The following is a 17,453-nucleotide window of genomic DNA, read 5'->3' as shown; positions in this document are numbered from 1 at the left end:
AGAGGTGTTCAGTCATCAGCAAAGATCACAACTAGTTTTTGCACATCTAGAATTGTTAAAGAGTACTGAAATGGGCCAATCAAGGAAAATCAGTCAATTTATGCCCTGCTGTGAATATTTTATTTCGAATCTCAGATAGGTTTGCTGAAATAGCATGGTCTATTTCTAATGCTTTAAATGTTAACAACTAAGAGAACATTAAAAAACAGACATATTTTAAAGGCAAATTAGAATCATTTCAATAATTTGGCATCATTTTTAGTACCATAGATAATAAACATGATTATTGTTTTCTCTTTTTACCATTTTAAGTGTTTATAACAACACTCAAATGTTACTGCAAATTCTTTCACACAATTCAAAGATTAACAAAGTATGTAATTGTATATACTCAAAATCATGCCATATTTCTATTTAGAAAAATGTATAACAATAAAAGACCAACATCAATATTCTGAGTTCTAATTTTTAACATATGAAAAGTAGTATGTATTCAGTGTCTCTGACTCATGAAAGTCATAGTAAATGCCATGGCTCTGATTAATTTATATATGTGATTCAATACATTTACTCCAAGATTTCAATATTACTTCTCTATTCCAGGAACTTCTAAACTATTACCACTTTTATTTGCATTTCACTTTGACCTAACAAAGTTCCAGGCATCCACCATAATGACATAATCATATAAATGTGAAAATATGAACACATATGGATCCTCATTGCATTTTGGTTTACAATAATTTTTTGAGTGGAACTAACCTAAGTGTCTAAAGGAAACAACAAAAAGAACTGGTTAAGTAAATTATGATTTTAACATGCAATGGAATATTACTGGCCATTAAAAAATGATATCATGAAAGAATTTTTCAGTATCTATAACATATTATTCAGGAAAAATATTTCACTACATGATGCCATTTAAGTACAACTGTCTGAATATCTGTTCAACAAACTGTGAACTATAGTTTTTCTGGAATCATAAGGTTTTGAGTAATTTTCTTTTTGACATTTGTGGGAATATATATATATCCCACAAATGAATATATCATTTGTTTAATAAATATTTATTGTGCACTTACTATGCATCAGGCTCTGTAAAAGGTGCAAAAGATACAGTAGTAAATGAAACAGATTAACATCCTTGCCCTCATGGGACTTAGGTCCTAATTGGGAAGATGGACAATAATCAAAAAATAAATGTATGAAAAATGCATAGTATATTATAGGGCTGAAGGAAAAGATTAAGCAGAAAAGGGAGTAAGAAACATTTAGGGGGAGTGGGGTAAAATTGGAGATGCAGACTAGGTTAGTGGCAATGTACAGTAGTAAAAATTTAGATTTATTTTGATGATAGAGATTTAATGAAGCATCTAGGAAAGGAAAGCAAGGATGATCCAAGATTTTTGCCCTGAACAACTAGAGGAATGGAATTATCATTCAGTGAGATTAGGAAAACCACAGGACAAATTTGTGGAAATACTAATTTGGACATGTTAATTTGAGATGCCTGTTGGACATCCACGTGAAGATGCCCAGTAAGTCATAAGATATGCAGGTCTTAGGAAGAAACGTGGGAGTCATGAGCATTTAGGTCATACTTTAAGTCATGAGACTGGATGAGAGCACTAACAGAGTGGATTTGGATAGAAACAAGAAGAGAATTCCCTGATGGCTCAGTTGGTAAAGAATCCGCCTGCAAGGCAGGAGACCCTGGTTCAATCCCTGGATTGGGAAGATCCCCTGGAAAAGGGATAGGCTACCCACTCCAGTATTCTTGGGTTTCCCTTGTGGCTCAGCTGGTAAAGAATTCACCCGCAATGTGGGAGACCTGGGTTCGATCCCTGGGTTGGGAAGATCCCTTGGAAAAGGGAAAGGCTACCCACTCCAGTATTCTGGCCTGGAGAAGTCTTGGGGTCACAAAGAGTCGGACACGACTGAGCGAGTTTCACTTTCAAGGAGAGAATCAAGGACTGAGCCCTGGGGCCCACCAATACTTGGAAGTCAAGGAGATGAGGCAGATAAAGCCAGAGATCATGACAGAGCAGCTAGAAAGGCAAGATCAAAAGCAGGCGTGCGCAGTGCCCTGGAAGCTAAAAGAAGAAAGTGGTTCAGGGGGAAAAGCCAACTGTTGACTGACGTACTGGAAGATCAGATAAGACTGATCATTTAATTTGCAGTGTGCAGTCACTGGTCACCTTAATGAGTGGCTTCAGAGGAGTAGATCTGAGAGAGGAGAGAAATTGGCACAGTGAGTACATACAAACATGTTTAAGGAATTTTGCTCTGAATGGAAGGAGAGAAAGAGGACAGGAGCTGGAAGCACTGGGTTTTTGTTTTTAATCTTTTTAAGATGAAATAAGTAAAATAAATACCAAGTGTTTTATTAGTAAAGGGATTTAAGTTATTATACACAGAATTATAAAGTATATTTTAAGAACAGTTAGCTCCCAATTTTATCTCAATAATCACCTTTTGGCAGAACTACATGTAGAAAACCTAGATTTCCTGAGTTCTCTGCATAAACCGGCAATAAAACTTAATGAGGAGTGTTAAGGGTGGTCTGGGGTGTTCTGGGCTTCTGAGGTATTTTTACAACTAGCTTCTGAATAAACCCCTCGCTCTGTGTACTATTCCACAACCTCCAGTTAAAACTCTACTTAGAGGAAATCTTCTAAATTTTATATATATATATATATATATATATATATATATATATATGATTTTTTTTTCCTAAGTGGAGTTTCAGGGCCAAATAATGCAAAACCCCAGTACCTTCAAAGGCATATCCTGCTGTCAGGAGTTAGTGTTTTAACACCAACTCCATTGAAAAATATATTGAAATATCCTTACTGTAATTTTTCGTCTAGTTCTACCACTTTCTTCTTTAACTCTTGGTTCTCCTTGATTGCAGACTGAGCTGTGATTTCAGTTCTAATTTTAGAAGTGGCGAGAGCCGCTGATTCTTCCTCTAGTTCCTGAACTCTGTCCCTCAGAGAGATGAGCAGAGATGATTTTCTGGCATTATTTTCTTTATAGCTCTCCATCTCAGCTTTTAACTCTTGATAGGAAACTTCTTTAGAAAGCATCTTGGATCGCAGTTCTCGAAGCTGACATGGGAAAGAAGTAAAAAGAGGGAAAAGATTTCAAGGATATAAGTTTGAAGTACCTTGAAAAAAACCCAAAATCGTAATTTAAAATTTCAATTTTTTATTCATGACTTAATCCAACTTTACTTTCTTTTTTCATATTTGTTTCTGTATTACTAGATGGGAAATTATGCCTAAATAGTGGGCCCTCTTATTCTTTTTCAAAAAACTATTGAGCAATGGTTTTTCTTTCTTAATTAGAGGATGATTACTTTACAATATTGTAATGGTTTTTGCCATACATCGACATGAATGAGCCACCAGCGCACATGTGTCCCCCCATCCTGAACCCCCGCTCCCACCTTCCTCCCCACACCATCCCTCTGGGTTGTCCCAGAGCACCAGCTTTGAGTGTCTTGCTTTATGCATCAAACTTGGGCTGGTCATCTATTTTACATATGGTAATATACATGTTTCAATGCTATTCTCTCAAATCATCCCATCCTCACCTTCTCCCACAGAGTTCAAAAGTCTGTTCTTTACATCTGTGTCTCTTTTGCTGCCTTGTACATAGGATTGTCGTTACCATCTTTCCAAACTCGATATATATCTATTAATATACTGTATTGGTGTTTCTCTTTCTGACTTACTTCACTCTGTATAACACACTCCAGGTTCATCCACCTCATTAGAACTGACTCAAATGTGTTCTTTTTATAGTTGAGTAATCGTCCATTGCGTATATGCACCACAATTTCCTTATCCATTTGTCTGGCGATGAACACCTAGGTTGCTTCCATGTCCTAGCCACTGTAAACAGTGCTGCAATGAACACTGGGGTACATATGTCTCTTTAAATTCTGGTTTCCTCAGTGTGTACATTCAGCAGTGAGACTGCTGGGTCTTATGGCAGTTCTATTTCCAGTCAAAAAACTATTGAGCAATGTCCTGTGATGAATGAATCTCACTCAAGAGACAGGTGTGGTGTGTTTTGCAAAAAGGAATAAAATATTCTGCAATGGAAACTCATTTTCTAAATCTGTATTACTGCTATTGCTGCTGCTGCTGAAACGAGGAAGCTACAGGTAGGCCATTTGTAATTTCACGGCCACGACCCTTTCATAAGTCAATACAGACTATTCAATATATTACAGAATTTCTTCCCCAGCCTTCTGGACCCTTATTGCAGGAGATAAAGAAAAATAATATTCGGATGTCTGGAAAAAATATAGGAGAAAAAGAAAATCATTATAGGATTTATACAAAGGAAACACATTAACTTTTCTCTCACACTAAAATGCTGAACACAGTATGTGCCTTATAAGATATCAGATCCGTCCCATTAGAAAATTTCATGAATACATATACTTTTTGAAGGGCTTTCCTGGTGGCTCAGATGGTAAAGAATGTGCCTGCAGTGCAGATTGGGTTCAATCCCTGGACTGAGAAGATCTCCCAGAGAAGCGAATAGCTACTCACTCCAGTATCCTTGCCTGGACAATCCCATGGACAGAGGAGCCTGGCGGACTACAGTCCATGGAGTTGCAGAGTCTGACACGACTGAGAGACTCTCACTATACTACACTACTACTACTACTATACTTTTTGGAACTATGACCATGCATGCCTACATTTATTCACATACACATACACACACATTATCAACTCATCTTTCAATGGGAGCCTGACAGTCTAGTGAGACTGTCACTTACCTCACAGGCAAGCCTAGGATTCCTGGGGGCCACTAGTCTATAAGGGCAGTGAGTCTAGCAAGAATCTCCCAGAAACTCCACAATAGACTGGATCCAGCCCCAAGGGTAGATGGATCTTGGTCACCTTCCTAGAATCTCCCCCAGGCGAGCAGAACCACCACAAAAAAGGGAGGCAGATTTCTACCCCTAGAACTGCAGATTGCAAGCAATCCACCTTAAAGAAAGCTTCTCCCAGGATGCTGAGCCCTCCAATGCCCACATTGCCCCCCAAGTCCCCAGGTGCCCCTGATGCTCTCAGGAAGGACAGCTCCCCTGAGAGCCAGAATCCAGCCCAGCTCACCTCACCTCCCAGCCCAGCAAATGCACAGTCTTTCAGGAATTCTCCCAACCAGAGGGCACTAGCAGTTGCTTCAGTCACTGCCAACTCTGTGCGACCCCACAGACTGTAGCCCACCAGGCTCCTCTGTCCATGGGATTCTCCAGGAAAGAATACTGGAGTGGGTTGCCGTTTCCTTTTCCAGTGACTCTTCCTGACTTTGGAATCAAACCCGAGTCTCTTACATCTCCTGCACTGGCAGGCGGATTCTTTACCACAGAGCCACCAGGGAAGCCAACAGAGGTTTGAGGCACAATAAGAGAAAAAGAGAATAAAATTTACCGAGAAGTTTAAACCCGCCTCCCTTCATCCTGTTTCTAATCACCTCTATACTCTGTTTCGCTCCACGGGAAGCTAACAAGGCCCATTTGTGAGTAACGAAGACAGATTCTCACCTCAGACTGAGCAGATTCAAATTTGACCAGCGTTGCTGCAAGTTCACTCCGGGCAGCCTCGGCCACATTCCGATAGTGGTTTAACTGCTCCCGAGTGACCGGGACTTCCAAGAGATGATCATAAGCTTTCTGATAGGGTTCCCCAAAAGACAAAATATACAGAAGAGAGTTAAACAATATTTTCCGTGCAGCTGTGCAACGCAAGGTTAGTACAGACGCATTCTTTGTTATCCAAATATGTTGGAAAGGCTGCTCAGAGAAGGGTTTGGTTCAGATTATTTCATTCTCATTCTCAAAATTCTACGTGAAGGAGGACGCAGCCCGAGAACCAATGATAGGGTCCCCCAGGAATGAATGACAGCTCTCCCCAGATGGTAGCTGGGGTTGGCATTTAAGAGTTGGCCTTTGCCAGGATTTCCCTGGTGGGCCAGTGGTCAAGACTCTGCTTTCCCTGCAGGGGCACAAGTTCGATCCCTAGTTGGGGACCTAAGATCCCACAAGCTGTGTGAAGAGTTGGCCTTTGCCATTTTACAGTTTTCCTTCCACCCTACTCCAGTGCTATTTGACCTCTGACCAGAACAGACAGAACTGACAAAGAACCACCAGATGTTAACCTTGAGGCAGTTTTCATAGTTCTTCTGTTTCCAGACTACAAAGATTATCAACTCATCTCTGGGCTGTTGAATAAAGTGTTTATCAAAAAAACCATGTGATTTAAGAGTAGAAGTCTGTCTCCTTCATAATCACCCACAATGCCATCTACTCTCAATCTCATCGCCTGTCTTGGGGTTATGAAGCTGACTCAAATGAATGCCTGAGGCCAGAGACAGTGGTGGTGCCTGGAGTTCTTCTCCACCCAGAAGGGAAGAGCTTCCAGCCCCACTCATGGCTGCCAATGCAAAAATAGGGATCCCAACCTGGCCAGATTATTCTAATTTTTCAAGACAAGTCCTACATCCAGACTTTTTAAAAATTGTATTTATTTATTGTTGGCTGTGCTGGGTCCTCGTTGTTTCGCACACTGTTCTCTAGTTGCAGGGAGCAGGGCCTACTCTCTGGTTGCAGTGCCCAGGTTTCTTATTGCAGTGGCTTCTCCTGTTGCAGACCAAGGGTTTTAAGGCACAGGGGCTGCAGTTGTCGCGCTTCCCAGGCTCTAGAGCACAGGCTCAATAGGTGTGGCGCACAGGCCTAGCTGCTTCGCAGCAGGTGGGATCTTCTAGGACCAGGGATCAAATCCGTGTCTCCTGCATCGGCAGGCAGATTCTTTACCACTGAGCCACTGGGGAAGTCCTAACCAGACTTTCTGAAGTAAAAAAAAGTCCCAGATTTTTCAACTGGGTAACTAATTTAAATGTTTTTTTTTTAACACGATCCCAATAAACACATCTGCAGAAGAGATTTGATGAGTTTGGACTATAGGTCTGCATCTGTAACCTCTGGTTCTGTTTCTGTCCTGCTGGTGCCGTAACATCTGCCTCCTGCAAGAATTATTCCCAAGTTTGGACGGACACCCACTTCTATGAAGTTTCCAGGGCTTGTGGTCTTTGTGAAAGACATACAGGAAAGCCATTCATTTTTGAAAGAATATGAAAGAGGTCATATAAAGGAGGGTTTCCCTGGAATATCTAGTGTCCTCAGGGGCCACATCAGTAAAACCTGTTAATGACTCTGCCTGGCTACGGAACTGCTAAAGACTACTGTTTGGAAATACTCATGAACGCAAAAGTCATCTTAAAGCCCTGAATTTCATAACAAGCGTTGTCATGACTAGTGTGTTTCAACGCACAAGATGCCAAACAAAACCTTCAGTGCACTTAGTAACAGGCAGTGTTTGCCAATGACAACACATTCAAGAAGACGGTAGGTATGTACTCCTGGGGTAAAGGCACAAAGCGTTTAACTGCATCTATGAAGAGAACCACATCCTGTCAACCTCACTCAGTATTCAGATGGAATTTCTCCACGCCAACCACTCCAGCCATGTTTCCAAAACAGGCCATGTGAGGACCTAGGTCACTCACAAGATGTTTGAACTATAGCATGCCTGGCACACATTTTCTAAAATTCCTTAGGGAAATAAGTTTCTCAATGACTATGATTATTTCTTTCATTGACAAACATGATTTTTTTAGGACATGACATAGTCATTCTTCAATTTTATATCTCTTTCATATGAAAAATATTGTGTCCGTTGGCCATAATAGTAAGAGCCTCTGAGACAGTTCAGAAGTGGGCCTTTATTTGAGGAGATTACAATGAAACACGGAGTACCACCAGAAGCATTAGCATCTTCACACACTCATGGGCAAAAGAAACTGCACATTAAGACACTACTGCCTCTAACACTGGAACAGGGCCTACAGGAGGAAGACTCTTTTGGTTACTAAGTTTAGAAGATGGTTGCCCTTTAGTTGCTAAGTTGTGTCTGACTCTTTTGTGACCCCATGGATTGTAACCTGCCAAGCTCCTCTGTCCATGGGATTTTCCAGACAAGAATACTGGAGTGGGTTGCCATTTCCTCCTCTAGGGGATCTTCCCAACCCAGAGATCGAACTTGCAGATCCTGTATTGGCAGGCGGGTTCTGTATCACTGAGCCACCTGGGAAGCCCTTAGAAGACAGTTGCTAGGGTCTAAATCACCTTTCAAAGTCCAGCAGACTCGAGACTGTTTATCAGCAAATGTTTATGAAAAGTGTATTCTGGGTCAGACACTGAGCTTACCTATGGAGTATACCACAGAAATCATTCCCTCAAGACACTCTGAGGTAGCTTGAAATGAGAAGAAATGCACAGAAGCATGAGAGGATTACAAGGATAAGGAAAAACAATACAAAAACTGAAAGAACACATGAATTTATTTATGCCTACTCATTTCCTCTTAGCCCTTCCTTCTCTGTCTCACAGACCCTTACGTAGTGTTCTTTGTGTTTAGCCTGAGTTTCTCCTTTTTTTAATTTTTTTTTTACTGAAGGATAACTGTTTTGCAGAATTTTGTTGTTTTCTGTCAAACCTCAACATGAATCAGCCATAGGTATATATATATATATGTCCCCTCCCTTTTGAACTTCCCTCCCATTTCCCTCCCTATCCCAACCCTCTAGGCTGATACAGAGTCCTTGTTTGAGTTTCCTGAGTCATACAGCAAATTCCCATTGGCTATCTATTTTACATATGGTAATGTAAGTTTCCCGGGAGAAGGCAGTGGCACCCCACTCCAGTACTCTTGCCTGGAAAATCTCAGGGACGGAGGAGCCTGGTAGGCTGCCGTCTATGCGGTCGCAGTCGGACACAACTGAGCGACTTCACTTTCACTTTTCACTTTCATGCATTGGAGAAGGAAATGGCAACCCACCCCAGTGTTCTTGCCTGGAGAATCCCAGGGACAGGGGAGCCTGGTGGGTTGCCATCTATGGGGTCGCACAGAGTCGGACACGACTGAAGCGACTTAGCAGCGGCAGCAGCAGCAATGTAAGTTTCCAGCGGATGTTGGCAATTTGATCTCTGGTTCCTCTGGTTCTCTAAAACCAGCTTGAACATCTGGAAGTTCACGGTTCACGTATTGCTGAAGCCTGGCTTGGAGAATTTTGAGCATTACTTTATTAGCGTGTGAGATGAGTGTAATTGTGCGGTAGTTTGAGCATTCTTTGGCATTGCCTTTCTTTGGGATTGGAATGAAAACTGACCTTTTCCAGTCCTGTGGCCACTGCTGAGTTTTCCAAATTTGCTGTCATATTGAGTGCAGCACTTTCACAGCATCATCTTCCAGGACTTGAAATAGCTCAACTGGAATTCCATCACTTCCACTAGCTTCGTTTGTAGTGATGCTTTCTAAGGCCCATTTGACTTCACATTCCACGATGTCTGGCTCTAGGTCAGTGACATCGTGATTATCTGGGTCATGAAGATCTTTTTTGTACAGTTCTTCTATGTATTCTTGCCACCTCTTCTTAATATCTTATGCTTCTGCTGGATCATCGAAAAAGCAAGAAAGTTCCAGAAAAACATCTATTTCTGCTTTATTGACTATGCCAAAGCCTTTGACTGTGTGGATCACAATAAACTGTGGAAAATTCTGAAAGAGATGGGAATACCAGACCACCTGACCTGCCTCTTGAGAAACCTGTATGCAGGTCAGGAAGCAACAGTTAGAACTGGACATGGAACAACAGACTGGTTCCAAATAGGAAAAGGCATACGTCAAGGCTGTGTATTGTCACCCTGCTTATTTAACTTATATGCAGAGTACATCATGAGAAACGCTGGGCTGGAAGAAGCACAAGCTGGAATCAAGATTGCCAGGGGAAATATCAATAACCTCAGATATGCAAATGACCACCCTTATGGCAACCCAGGGATCAAACCCAGGTCTCCCACATTGCAGGCAGGTGCTTTAACCTCTGAGCCATCAGGGAAGCTCTGGCAGAAACTGAAGAGGAACTAAAAAGCCTCTTGATGAAAGTGAAAGTGTAGAGTGAAAAAGTTGGCTTAAAGCTCAACATTCAGAAAACAAAGATCATGGCATCTGATCCCATCATTTCATGGCAAATAGATGGGGAAACAGTGTCAGATTTTTATTTTGGGGGGCTCCAAAATCACTGCAGATGGTGATTGCAGCCATGAAATTAAAAGACGCTTACTCCTTGGAAGGAAAGTTATGATCAACCTAGATAGCATATTCAAAAGCAGAGACATTACTTTGCCAACAAAGGTCCGTCCAGTCAAGGCTATGGTTTTTCCAGTAGTCATGTATGGATGTGAGAGTTGGACTGTGAAGAAAGCTGAGCACCGAAGAATTGATGCTTTTGAACTGTGGTGTTGGAGAAGACTCTTGAGAGTCCCTTGGACTGCAAGGAGATTCAACCAGTCCATCCTAAAGGAGATCAGTCCTGGGTGTTCATTGGAAGGACTGATACTGAAGCTGAAACTCCAATACTTTGGCCACCTCATGTGAAGAGTTGACTCATTGGAAAAGACCCTGATGCTGGGAGGGATTGGGGGCAGGAGAAGGGGATGACATAGGATGAGATGGTTGGATGGCATCACCGACTCGATGGACATGAATCTGGGTAAACTCTGGAACTTGGTGATGGACAGGGAGGCCTGGCGTGCTGCGATTCATGGGGTCGCAAAGAGTCGGACATGACTGAGTGACTAAACTGAATTGAACTGAATGTAAGTTTACATGTTACTCTCCATACATCTCACCGTCTCCTCCCTTCTCCCTATGACCATAAGTCTGTTCTCTATGTCTGTTTCTCAATTGAGTGAGTGAGTGAGTGAAGTCGCTCAGTCGTGTCCAACTCTTTGCGACCCCATGGACTGTAGTCCACCAGGCTCCTCCATCCATAGAATTTTCTAGGCAAGAGTACTGGAGTGGGTTGTCATTTCCTTCTCCAAGGGATCTTCCCGACCCAGGGATCGAAACCGGGTCTCCCACATTGCAGGCAGACACTTTACCTCATTACTGCCCTGTAAATAAATTCTTCAGAACCGTTTTCCTAGATTCCATATATGTGCATTGCTGCTGCTGAGTCGCTTCTGTCGTGTCGGATTCTGTGCGACCCCATAGATGGCAGCCCACTAGGCTCCTCTGTCCCTGGGATTCTCCAGGCAAGAATACTGGAGTGGGTTGCCATTTCCTTCTCCAATATGTGCATTAGAGTATGATATTTATCTCTTTCTGACTCACTGCACTCTGTATTATAGGTTCTAGATTTATCCACCTCATCAGAACGGATTCAAATGTGTTCTTTTTTATGGCTGAGTAATATTCTATTGTGTATATGTACCACAACTTCTTTATCCATTCATCTGTTGATTTGCATCTAGGTTGCTTCCATGTTCTACCTTGTAAATACTGCTGCAATGAACAATGGGACACATGTGTCTTTCTCAAACCTGGTTTCCTCAGGGTATATGCCTAGGAGTGGGATTTCTGGGTCATATGGTGATTTTACTCTTAGTTTTTTAAGGAATCTTCATACCATCTTCCATAGTGGCTATATCAATTTACATTCCCACCAACAGTGCAAAAGCGTCCCCTTTTCCCCACATCCTCTCCAGCATTTATTGTTTGTAGACTTTTTGATGAGGGCCATTCTGACCAGTGTGAGGTGATATCTCATTGTGGTTTTGATTTGCATTTCTCTAATAATGAGCGATGTTGAGCATCTTTACAAGTGTTTATTAGCCATCTGTATGTCTTCTTTGGAGAAACGTCTGTTTAGGTCTTTTTCCTACTTTTTGATTGGGCTGTTTGTTTCCCTTGTGTTGAGTTGTATGAGCTGCTGGTATATTTTGGAAATTAATCCTTTGTCAGTTGTTTCATTTGCTATTATTTTCTCCCATTCCAACGGTTGTCTTTTCACCTTGCTTATAGTTTCTTTAGGAGAAGGCAGTGGCACCCCACTCCAGTACTCTTGCCTGGACAATCCTATGGACAGAGGAGCCTGGTAGGCTGCAGTCCATGGGGTCACTATGAGTCGGACACGACTGAGCAACTTCCCTTTCACTTTTCACTTTCATGCATTGGAGAAGGAAATGGCAACCCACTCCAGTGTTCTTGCCTGGAGGATCCCAGGGACAGAGGAGCCTGGTCGGCTGCCGTTTATGGGGTCACACAGAGTTGGACACGACTGAAGAGACTTAGCAGCAGCAGCACAGTTTCCTTTGCTGTGCACTGAGTTTGTCCTTTGACCTGAGTTGTTTTAAAGGCTTCATTGTGTTTGTGGCTTTCTGTTCTCAGAATTTATTAGGATGCCTGTTTTATCACACTGTGCTCAAACAACCCATCTTCATTCTGGGCTGACATTCACAGGTGTACACCAGTGGAGTGAACCAGTCTCCATTCAGAACTGGGTCCATTCAAACCGGAAGGCTGTCCTTATTAGACCAGTCATTACACATTTTCACCATCTTCCTGGTCTCTATCATTTCTACTTCAGGGAATTCATCAAGGTTTTTGTGAATGTTCAGTTTTATGAACATCCAATGGGTAGTTAAAAAGAAGATATAGGATTTCCCTGGTGGTCCAATGGTTAACACTCCACGTTTCCAATGCAGGACGCACGAGTTCAATCTCTCATTGGGGAAGTAAGATCCCACATGTTGTGGGACAGGGCCAAAATAAATGGATAAATAAAAATAAAAAGAAGGTATATTCTCATAGTTACAGATGGAGAAAACAAGCTTATGGTTACCAGGGGATAAGGTGTTGGGGGATAAATTGGGAGATTGGAATTGACATATACATACTACTATATACATGAAATAGACAACAACCTACTGTATCTCACAGGGAGGTCTACTCAATATTCTGTAATGATCTATATGAGCAAAGACTCTAAAAACAGTTGATACCTGTATACGTATAACTGATTCACTTTGCTGTACAGCAGAAATTAACACAACACTGTAAATCAATTACACTCTAATAAAAATTTTTCAAGTACTACAAAAAATAAAAAGAAGGTATAGTCTCTTTCTTTGGAGCTTCAAGTTCAATATGGATTAATTCATTCTACTTTGCTCATCATTTTAATTAGGCATTTCTAGTCTTATCTATTTCTATGCTTTAACTTGATCAGGGCTCGAGAAAGATCAGTTAGAGCCTCTGATTGCTACTGTAATTCTCTGTCACCTTGTAGCACTTGCATTCTTGCTTAATGGAAACTAGTACTGTTTGACTTGGTGCAAAGATTCAGAAATCGCATATAGTCGTTGTAAATTATACCACGTAACACCATAATGTGCCATTATCTTTCTCACTTAACCATTTCTGCTCACAATTCAGCCCTTTCTGATACTGAGATCATGATCCCGAATTTCTTTTTGTTTGTATCTGACTACATATACCTCTGTTCCAGCTTTTAATTTTCAACCTTTCTGTATCACTTCGTCTTAGATGTAAATAAAGCTGGTTAAGCCCTCTGGATACCTTCTCAATCACACTCTATTAAAATTTAAATGTAAGTACTATGACCCAGCAGTTCTACCTCTCAATTATTTCCCCTTGGAAAACAGTCATATATGTGAGTAACAGTAGGTCTTAGGATACTTATTACACCATTATCGGTAATAACAAAAAAGAGAGAAGGGGTGACACAATACAAATCCCCATCAACAAGGCAATTGCTGAAAAAGGCGCTCCTATACTATGAATACTGCCAATAAGCAGGAGGAGACTGCCCTGTATGTTTGGGCATAAGCAGATCTCCAAGATACACCACTGGACAAAAGTAACAAAGTATAGATCCATAGTTTGATACTTTTTTCCCCTTAAAGCACACATGAAGGGAAAGTACTGTGTATTTTCTGCAAATATATTTAGAGAAGAAAAAAAGGTCTGAAGGAACACACATCAGCTGTATAACAATCCTTATCTCTGAGGCTGACAGGAGTACTGGAGCTGGGGAGGGGAATGGCTTTGGTTTCTTCTCAAGAAGGTATATTTATGCATTAATTACATAATTAAGCATAATTAAAAGAAAATTACTGGGAAGAAATGTTACTAAGGTAATCTTTTAGTTATAGAACTACATTTATTTTCTTCTTTATTACGTTTTTATATTTTCTAAATCTTTTACAGTGACTGTGCATTAATTTCATAATCAGAGTAAATATTTCCCCTTTAAATGAAAAAACAAAAAAGGAACAAGGACAAGAATCCACAAAAATCACAAATTCTGCCATGCAGCATCTTTAAGGAGGACACAGGGGCAAAGAAACACCACCAGTAGCATAGAGATTGAAATGTACGTGAGGCCAGACCTCTCAGGGTTTTGCTCTTTTAATTAAGCCTCCCTAGAGTTAATAAAAATTTTGGAAAGCTTTTCTATAAATATTAAATAATCTTCACTTTAACAAAAAACTAATTTTACCCTAATTTCAAAGTGGCAAGATTAAAACTCATCCATTTGTCCTCATATGAGGACACTCTAAGTTATTAGGTCTCCCAGCCAATCCATGAAGCAATTTCACATTAATTTTAGAAAGCCAACTACCTATGATTTGCTTCGGCTACTGATATTATGATAATGATTGAAATTGCCTTGCAGGGTGGCTCATAGGCTTTTCAGAATAAAGATGGTTTCAAAGCTCAAAGGCAAAAAGAAGAGATCAGCTTATTCATAACTTGGTACACAATGTGTCCAATTACCCAGCCTGAGGACAATGCCTTGGGCCAGTCTTGCTTCTATGGTGTTTAGCTGTCTTATTTTCCTATGGACAGGAAAAAAAAAAAAGAAGAGAGTGAAGAAAATCGCTGCCAACCTCTGACACACAAAAGTACCTAAATCCATTCCTGTCTTTCCATCTCATACCCAGTCTCCTCTTTGTTCCAGCTTTATTCCATACCACACTGCACAACCGTGTCACTGAGGCACTTTCACAGGGGAAGGCGTCCTTTGGTCTCTCTTTTTCTTTCTATCACCTTCCCTCTCTCTCCCCTTCCCTCTTCAAGCCTCCAGGGCTGCCCCAGTGAGCAATCCTCGCTAAGACTCTCTCCCCTACTCTCTAACTTCTTCCCCTCACATAGTTTTTTCCCTAATTTATGGTGCATAACTTAAGTACTGCAACTGTATTTATGGGCTTCCCTGGTGGCTCAGCAGTAAAGAATACACTTGCCAATGCAGGAGACATGGGTTCGATCTCTGCGTCCAGAAGATCCCCTGCAGAAAGAAATGGCAACCCACTGCCCACTCTTCTTGCCTGGAAAATCCCATAGGCAGAGGAGCCTGGCAGTCTACAGTCCACGGGGTCACAAAAGAGTCAGACTCGACTGAGTGACTATACAACTTCAACAAAATGTATTTCTCCAACCAATGCCAATTTTGACTACTTATCAGTTCTTCTCCAGACTTTGAAGGACTTTCCTGCTTTTCTTTCTTACATCTGCATTTGGTTTCTGGGTTTTCCTAAGTGCTTGCCAGGGACAGTGTGATGGGTATGGAATTCAGGAAACAAATCGGTGTGTCATCATCTTAGTAGTTGTGGAGCAAATTTTGGAGGAAGACATTTCTGCATTAAATCAAGCTTTGTGAAAAAGCTGATGTATTATTTTGACACTGTTCTCTAATCACATTTTTCTTGGGTGTCATTTGAAACCCCTTCTATCTCAATATCTTTATTGAAAAGAATACAGTATTCCAAAATGTTCTTAATACTATGGCTCCACTAAAAGAAACCGAATTATTTTTTCATGGATGGGAAGGACCGCAGTTAGAAAAACTTAAGATGCCAAACTTTCTGAGGGCTTGCTTCAAATACTAATCCCGATGTAACTCTAACAAATATTAAATATGTAATTATATGTACTAGATATGTATCATATACATATCTAATATTCACTGACCCAGGAACTATTCTAATTCAGTCTTCACAACAAACCTATGAGTAGAGACTGTTCTTATACCCTCATCTGAAAACGAGACAATTAAGGGCTAAAAAGGCAATTCCTTTTTCAAACAGCAAACAACTGGTAGTAGATCTGAAAGCAGTAATAGCTTTTCTGTGCTATCTAATTTAAAAGTTAGGCTTAAAGGACATTTAATGAATGTGCATATGAAATGTTCCTGACACTGCAGGAGGCACTTCAGCATATACCCCAGAACACACAATTCTACTTGTAATTCTACGTGAATGTTCGTGGTTCACAGTATCCATCAATATAGGAATTGGTCATCCATAAGAATAGTACATCCATGTACTATCATATAAGAATAGTCATCCATGGAATAGTACATCCATAAAATGGGAATCTAGAAAACAATTAATAGAACTGAACTAAATCTATTTAAAGCAGCATGGATAGATCTCAAAAACATACTGTTTTTCAAATACAGTAAATCAGAGAACAAAACTAATAGTATGATACCATTTATGTTTCAAAAATACATGTTATTTTAAATTAGCTTAAAGAATAAAAACCAATAAAAAGCAAAAAAAAAGGAAAATTAAAAAAGTGTTAAACAAAATAAAATATTCTCTATAGGTATAAGTATGAACACAAAAAGTATTTTTAATGATCTGGCGGATACTCACCAAATGTATTTAATAATTACCTCTGGAGAATGAGGGAAGGGGATTAAGATTAGTGGTAGTTGACAAAAGATACTGCAGCTTAATGTGTAATGTTCTCATTTTTAAAGGAAAAGTGGCTGCAATTGTAATATTCAAATTAATTTTTTAATTAAGAGACAGCTGGAAACATGTTTAAAGAGTCCAATTCAGTATGTTCTCAATTTTAACATCCTAATCTTTAGATTTAAGAAGCTGAATACCATGTAAATTCTTCACCGGCTGCAAAGGCAGTGGGAAACCCTGAACTTGAACCTCGGCTTGCACAAGACCGCAGAGGTAGAAAGAATTACTGAATTTCCAGCAATGCTTGGAATGCATTTTTTATTCAACAAGAAAGTTTTGACTACTTCTTGGATAGGAAGTTCACCACAAAAATGAATGGAATAATACAATGTTATAGCCAAAATAGTATCTTCAAGGATTAAAACAAGAATTCAATGATTCTTAATGTTTTTATTAACTGTAAAAAGATCTCCAACAAAGGACAAATTAGAAACAGAAAACAACCTAAATAACATGTACGTTGCAACTACATCCCTGCTCTCTCTTTTGGGGTGACCCTTAACTCTGCCCAGAGAAAATTCAGCTAAATGATGCTACTTCATCATCCCTAGCAGCATTTCTTCTGTTAAAAGGAAGCCATGATTTCCAGCATACACACTTCTGAAAGCAACCAAGTCCCTCCAGAGACAAATTTTGTAAAAAATGAGAAGACAGTGGGACACGTTAGCAACAAGTAATCTCTCCAGGTTTCAGGTTAGGAAGAAACCAAATAATTTTTAACCTCCCTATAAGAATTCTC

At 40.4% G+C, this 17,453-nt stretch overlaps 1 protein-coding gene across 4 annotated transcripts in view; it reads right to left on the bottom strand.

Annotated features, from left to right (window-relative positions):
• Positions 1-17,453, bottom strand: part of CCDC170 (coiled-coil domain containing 170) — a 97,427-nt gene that overhangs the window by 60,770 nt on the left and 19,204 nt on the right. For 3 of the 4 annotated variants that reach the window (XM_010808688.4, XM_002690340.7, XM_010808689.4), the window contains exons 2-3: positions 5,573-5,701; positions 2,854-3,110 (exon numbers count right to left, since the gene is read on the bottom strand). In XM_010808688.4, coding sequence (XP_010806990.2) covers positions 2,854-3,110; positions 5,573-5,701 — 386 coding nt within the window. Of the gene's footprint in view, positions 1-2,853; positions 3,111-3,598; positions 4,307-5,572; positions 5,702-17,453 lie in introns of those variants that run through there. The other variant, XM_024997064.2, reaches the window with a different exon arrangement.

The sequence above is a fragment of the Bos taurus genome, chromosome 9 (genome assembly GCF_002263795.3).
Source record: "Bos taurus isolate L1 Dominette 01449 registration number 42190680 breed Hereford chromosome 9, ARS-UCD2.0, whole genome shotgun sequence".
In the NCBI taxonomy this organism is placed as follows: domain Eukaryota; kingdom Metazoa; phylum Chordata; class Mammalia; order Artiodactyla; family Bovidae; genus Bos; species Bos taurus.
The sequence above is the reverse complement of the archived record's forward strand: the minus strand, read 5'-3'. Positions and strand labels throughout refer to the sequence as shown.